The sequence below is a fragment of the Mus caroli genome, chromosome 11, assembly GCF_900094665.2.
Source record: "Mus caroli chromosome 11, CAROLI_EIJ_v1.1, whole genome shotgun sequence".
Taxonomy (NCBI): domain Eukaryota; kingdom Metazoa; phylum Chordata; class Mammalia; order Rodentia; family Muridae; genus Mus; species Mus caroli.
Genome location: NC_034580.1, coordinates 97,453,664 through 97,460,509, shown reverse-complemented (window position 1 = coordinate 97,460,509; position 6,846 = coordinate 97,453,664). Strand labels below are relative to the sequence as shown.

General features: G+C 44.8%; 1 protein-coding gene across 12 annotated transcripts in view; it reads right to left on the bottom strand.

Annotated features, from left to right (window-relative positions):
• Positions 1-297: 297 nt before the first annotated feature.
• Nbr1 (NBR1 autophagy cargo receptor) overlaps positions 298-6,846 on the bottom strand; it is a 30,638-nt gene continuing 24,089 nt past the window's right edge. For 6 of the 12 annotated variants that reach the window (XM_021178338.2, XM_021178339.2, XM_021178335.2 and 3 more), the window contains 4 exons: positions 6,394-6,500; positions 5,518-5,575; positions 4,743-4,848; positions 303-1,660 (listed from right to left, as the gene is read on the bottom strand). In XM_021178338.2, coding sequence (XP_021033997.1) covers positions 1,487-1,660; positions 4,743-4,848; positions 5,518-5,575; positions 6,394-6,500 — 445 coding nt within the window. In that variant the 3' untranslated portion in view covers positions 303-1,486. Of the gene's footprint in view, positions 1,661-4,742; positions 4,849-5,517; positions 5,576-6,393; positions 6,501-6,846 lie in introns of all 12 variants that reach the window. The other 6 variants (XM_021178341.1, XM_021178340.2, XM_021178344.2 and 3 more) reach the window with 4 other exon arrangements.

Below are 6,846 nucleotides of genomic sequence, written 5' to 3'. Positions count from 1 at the left end.
CTGTCTTCAGACACTCCAGAAGAGAGAGTCAGTTCTCTTTATGGATGGTTGTGAGCCACCATGTGGTTGCTGGGATTTGAACTCCGGACCTTCGGAAGAACAGTCGGGTGTTCTTACCCACTGAGCCATCTCACCAGCCCCTTCACAATTCTTTTAAGTGGCTATGTGCAAGTACAACGGAACGAAAAACTGGACCCAGATGGACAGGTCCCTCCAAATCTACCCAATTACCGACATCATGCGGCTCTGCCTCTACCCCAAACCCCAGGAAGGCATTTTAAACAATAAACAGCTTGGTTGGCTTGCAGTTTGAATTGTGGTTTATTTAGAAGCATTCAAGAGTTAGATTGTAAATAAACATATTATGAGTAATTAAAATCGCCATTTATTATAAATACCAACTAAGTTAAATAATACTATTTTAACTATCCCCTTTGAGCTGGAGTTCAGATACCTTTTCTCAAACATGAATAAAATCTTTAGTGTTGTGTTGCCTCTTCTTTCACCATCTGGACCCAAAGCTCCCCTTTTAAACTAAATGAGACCTAGAACTCTGACAGGACCTTCTTCCCATCTAGTCTAACGGTAAACTAACCTTTCTGTGGGTTAGCCCCAAAGCACTACTTCCTGTTCTCGGCTTTCTAGGGCTGGACACCTCAAAAGGGGATTACACACATTCGGAAAGTCACCAGCATTTCTGTGTCCCCTCCCCCACACCCGACCTTACTGAGTATTTGCACATGCTTGTTCTCCTGATCTGCTGTGACAGTCGGTAAAAGGATGCCTACTAACTTTCCCTTTCTGTAACAGGTGCCCCCCCTTATAGGATTAGCAAAATATTTCACACTATCCAGGATTTTCCTTAAATAAAATTTATGCAAAATTACTTTGACAGACACTGCTCAATGGGTGCTATGGGTTAACCTGCATGCCTCCTGTCCTTCCAGGTTCCTGCCAGGCCTTCTGAAAGCAAAGTGTTCCTCATTTCTAAGTCTTTGAGGAATATGACTTTCTTGATCTGCTGTCTTTATGTAGCTATGAGGCTTGCGATTGGTTATAGAAATTAGGTGAATAATTCTTGAAAACATTCAAGGTTAATCTTTAAAAAACAGAAAAACCAAACTAATATTTAACAGCCCATTAAAAACATCCACATGAACCAAAGGAAAATACTCAACTTCAATACAAGCAGAAGGAAAAGCGATCTAAGGAAGTCCAAGTTACACGCTTCCACAGACTACAGCGGCGAGAGTTCTGTCCAGGTGAGTTGAAAACTGTCTTCCTACCATTCATCCCATTTCTACAGTGAAAATTTAAGTTCTGGCCTTTGATTTGCTCCAAAAAATACTGTAACAGGTACTGTTTTGACAATTCAGAGACATAGATTCATCAGATTAAAAAGCAAGCAAGGGCTTCCACCCACACTCAATGACAGCAGAGAGACCACCTCTGAGCGGCAGGCAGTTATTTAATACAAGGTCAGTCCTCAATAGCGGTGGCTGTACCAGTCGTTGTTATTCACTTGAAGGAGCTCTGTCACAACCTGCAGGATATTGTAATTGTGTTTTCTCAGCAGCCTTAGGTTCAGCTGCCTGTCGCAGAATCCCATTTCAAAGAGATGGGCCATCAGGGCTGCGGTCTGATCTTCAGAAACGACGGGCTGTGCAGAGACAAGGAGACATTTTTCTGAATAATTTGCTTCTTTGCAAATCTGTATTACACTGTCATCCTAGTCTTTCCTCCTTATTCAAAGTGTTGGGTAATTAGATGCAAGGGCACAACTTTCCTGTTTCCCTAACAAGTCACTGGGGTTGAGAGTGCTTCTGACTTGTGTGTGCGTAACTGAAGGAGAGGGTGACAGGAGGAGGATGCTTCAGAGGACCTTCTGAAAGCAGCATGCTCAGGCACAGTGGCTCATACCTGTGATTCCTGCTTGGAGGAAGGACATAGGTTTGGCATGAGCCTGGGCTACAGAATGAGCCCTTGTATCCAAAACCCCAAACAAACAAAATCACCCATTCTTCAGCCAAGTAAAAACTGAAGAGCAAGCTGACGAGAAGCCTCAAAGACTTTAACATAAAATAGTGGTAATGAGCAAATATGAGCAAGAGAGACTTCCTGAGGATGGCTTGAGACAGAACCTCACCAGATATGCAAGTAAGATGGGCGTAGACTTGTGAAATTATATTTTGGGCAGTCTTTTTGACTTTTTACTCTCAAAACAGAAGTGATCTTATTAAGAGGAAGCTAACACCCATTTACAGAAACAACCCCCCCCACCCCCAAACTCACAGAGATCTATCTGCCTCCCAAGTGCTGAGATTAAAGGATGTTACCATCATGTCCGGCACATGTTCTTCTCTTTACCATTACTACCTCAGAAATCTTTCCTCTCATCTGTACTGATAACATGTTTCACTGCTAGGCTTGCCAACCTCAAGTCTCTTTTATTTTATTTATTTATTTATTTATTTTTTTTTTTGGTTTTTCGAGACAGGGTTTCTCTTTATAGCTCTGGCTGTCCTGGAGCTCACTTTGTAGACCAGGCTGGCCTCGAACTCAGAAATCCGCCTGCCTCTGCCTCCCGAGTGCTGGGATTAAAGGCGTGCGCCACCACGCCCGGCTTCAAGTCTCTTTTATAAACACCACCTTCTGCCTAGTGTAGACATGTAGACTAATATTTACCTTCCTTCCCCCACGTAGCTAGCAAGGCATACTTGAATTGTCAAATTCCTCACCATTAGGTCACAGCTCTCTGCAGCATTTAGCACTGTCTACTGACCTCTTATAAACCTCCCCAAGTTCCAGCAGTGGCCCTGTTTCTTCTAAGTTCTGTTTTAGTAGAATCCTGTTGCTTTGATACTTAAAAGGCTGCTTCTGCCTTTTATTTTTCCTGGATAATCTTATCCAATCACACAGCTCCAGCTAGAACCTGTATGTAAATGACTCTCAAACTTCAGCCTCAGGTCAAAACTGTCCTCTGTAATGGAGGCGCACACAGCCAACTGTATGCTGCATGATTTCACTTTTAATCTGGATAAGTTGTAAACTCAACATTAAGAAAACTGGCAAGTAATAAACTTGTTTTACTTGGGGGTGTATTTATTATGCTTTTTTTTTTTTTTTTTAATTTTTTTGAGACAGGGTTTCTCTGTGTAGTCCTGGCTGTCCTGAAACTCACCCTGTAGACCAGACTGGCCTTGAACTCAGAAATTCGCCTGCCCCTGCCTCCCAGGTGCTGGGACTAAAGGTGTGTGCCACCACGCCCAGCTAAGAGAGGAGGAGATTTTCAATAAGGATACAGGGGAAATGAGTGGTGGGATTAAACATTCCTAGCCAAAATGAGGAGCTCAGGACAAGTTTATTCAGTCCATTAACGGCTTTAGCCAGTAGCCAGCCCGGTTTGTTTGTTTCTTTTTTTTCTTTCTTCCTTCTTTTTTTCGAGACAGGGTTTCTCTGTGTAGCCCTGGCTGTCCTGGAACTCACTCTGGAGACCAGGCTGGCCTTGAACTCAGAAATCCGTCTGCCTCTGCCTCCCAAGTGCTGGGATTAAAGGCTTGCGCCACCACGCCCGGCTTATTATGCATTTTATTTTATGTTTGTGTGTGGGGTGCTCATGTGAATGCCAGAGGACAACTTGAAAGTCAGTTCTCTCCTTCCAGGGATCGGAACTCCAGGTGTCAAGGCTTGGCAGCAAGCACCTTTATTCACTGTCCTACTTCCTTCTTGTAATGCTTGATGAGAGTACCTAGGCTAAAGCCTGAGATATATCCTTGCATTCCTTTGGTAAATCGCCAGCAGGTCTTCATACTCCTATCTCTCTTATGTTAATGGAGGTGTAGAGCCACATGCCTTTAATCCCAGCTCTCAGAAGCAGATGAATTTGTAAGTTTAAGGCTAGCCTGGTCTACAGTGACAGCCAGAGATATGTAGAGACTCTGTTCCAAAAGCAAACAAACCCATAACAACACAACAACCCTCCCCTTCTATGTCTTCAAATAAAACCCCCGCACTTAGAGTTGGTCTTTTCTCTCCTCTTTAGATCAAATCCATCACCCACTCACTTACAACTCTTACTAGCCAGCTACACTATTCTCTTTCAAAGGAGAAGACAAGACCTGTAACTGAACCTAGGGTGCTAAGCAAGAGTTCTACTGTTACTAAACTACATTTGTACCTTTTTATGGTTTTATATTCTCAAATTTTATTTTGAAAAAAGGTTTTACTATGTAGCCCAGGCTGGCCTTGAACTTGCAAGTTTTCTGCTTCCTGAGCAGCTGGGAATATAGGTGAGAGCTACCATATCCAGCATTACTTTTCTGGGGTACACTTGCTTTGTGCTTCAGATACTAACTCCCAAGAAGCCTTAGTCCCAATAGGTGGAGATGCACTAGCACAATGTCCTATCCTGTACTGGAAATGTATATACTCTGCCAATTCCCTACAGCTGTTTGACAGGAATGTGTGTCTTATCATCCCGTAGTATGTCCACTACGTTGTTGTAGAACAGCAACTCTGTACATGCAGTAGGTCTTCAACAAATCTTAGGTTCTTTTCCTGTTTTCCCCAGAGTAGCTTAATTAATTAAAATGATAGGAAACGGCAGGCAGGCTGTGTGTTCATTAAAGAGAATGTCTACACATAGTCCATGCCATGTTAATTGCCAATCCAGACAGAAGGACACTGCCATTTGCACTGGTGCCTTGGGGGCTGAAGTTAAGGAAAAGAAACCACACACTGACCTGTGCAGTGACTGGTGGCCCAGAAAACAGGGCCTTGTACGCAGAGGCAGCAACAGACAAAGCCCCCTTCACCAGTCCTCCAGCAATGCTGCTCCCATTGTGGTGCCTACAGAGGAAAACCAAATTATCTCCCCTAATAAAACATGACCTTAAAAGATAATGTGGGTGATAATCTTGAGATGAAAAATAAGGTATCCTTAAGAGAGAAAAAAAAATCAGATGTAAAAAGAGAGAATGAACTGTTTTCATAGCTACAGATCTTGGTTTGCTGCAGGGCTCTGGCTCGGCTGGCAGAAGACCTGAGTACTGCAGGAAACGCACAGCCCTAGTTACCACGCCAGCTGAAAATTAATGTGGTCATGGGCACACCTGGATATCAGCCATCTGTCTGTACATCTCAGAGAAAACCTGGTGAAGGAAATGTGATTTTTCTGGATTCTGATCTGAGACGGCAGGGACCAGAGAGGCAGCGGTATGTAAGAAAAACAGCTAGATGCACCTGGGGCTTGGCCTGCCTGTCGTCTTGGGCATTACAGGTGAGGTGGATTTTAGGGTAATCCCTAAAAGTGACACACTTCAGCATAAGCTTTAGCTCTCTGTCGGTGGTGCTCATAAGTGTCAGAAGTAAGAACAAGGAGGAATGAGGGTGCTCCTTCCTGTGCTCGAAAGGTGCTCATTTAAGGTGCTCGCCACCTGCTCTCAGAGGCTCATTCAAGCAGAAGCAATGCTGGGATGTCTTCCTGTTTCTCAAGAAGAGACTTCACAAGGTCTTTACCTTGAGTGGTCACAGCTCCTCTGTCTGCTGTTTGCGAGTCCTGTTGAGCCTCTGGGCTCTAAAAGCAAAAGAGCTGTTGGTTAGCTGTAGCACCCACAAGCTATTATCAAGGCAGGCGGCAAGTTAATGGGGGTGTCTGAAGTTTTTTTCTTCTTTCTTTACCTCTTTTAAGTTTTAGAAAGGTCTGTGGCTGATTTAAGTCACAGAGAAAGGCAAATTGTCTAGAAATGCTGGAGACATCATCGAGTAGAAAAATAACTCTCTAATCCTGTAACCCTGATGTGTTAGTTCGCAGAGTTTTAGGTTGGGCATTTTTTGTAGAGGAAGTGACTTTGAGTGGGGAACCTCCTGACTCCTTCACAGTTCTACAGTCCTGAGACCTCTAAGAAGGGCACAGTCCTGAAGGCATCACAAACCAGCTGAGCTGCCGCATTAGTCTGTGAGGAAAAGCAAAACTGGAGCTGGAGCCCAGGCTGGCTTGCTTCCAAGGCTGCGCTCTTCCCACCACAGTACAGTGCCCACCTCTGCAAGATCTGCAGACAGAGTGGAAACCCAAGCCGGGTGTGGTGGCTCACGCCTTTAATCCCAGCACTCAGGAGGCAGAGGCAGGCAGATTTCTGAGTTCGAAGCCAGCCTGGTCTACAGAGTGAGTTCCAGGACAGCCAGGGCTATACAGAGAAACCCTGTCTCAAAAAACAAAAAACAAGCAAACAAACAAAAAAGAATGGAAACCCAGAGCATGAGGGAGGCGTACAGAAAGAAGGAAAGGCCAAGTCTCTGAACAAGGCCACGGGTCTCAGAAACAGAGAGCCTCTTCATACCTAGTGTCCACTGGAAAGGAGCAAGGGAGACAGGTGAAGATCAAGCCTGGCTTACCTCCTCTGATGTCATCAGGGACTGGGGGGACTTCGTGCATGGTAGCTGGTGAATCCACTCCTGGTGAATCCACTCCTGATGACTCACACTGTCCACAAGGGGCGCTCCTTTAGAAAGAGAGAACAGTGAAGGTGAGCTGAAGAGCAGCCACAAGCACTAGGAGAGTGCAGCAGCGTGGCTGCTGATCCCATCATGTGTGAATCTGGAAGTGTGACAGTCAGAAGGACTGAGTTCCACTCTCCGATGTCCTTTTTAGCCACAATCCAGCTAGAGAAACTGGCGTCATTCAAGTCACCTCTCCCTTCCTGAGCACTATGTATTATATTTAGGGCTCCCGCATTTTCTATAGGAAGAGGAGAGACAATGACCCAGCTCCAGTAGACGTGGTATTAAGTTACTTAATACATACCCTAACTGCTGAGCAGGCCCTCACACTCACCAAGCAATGCTCTC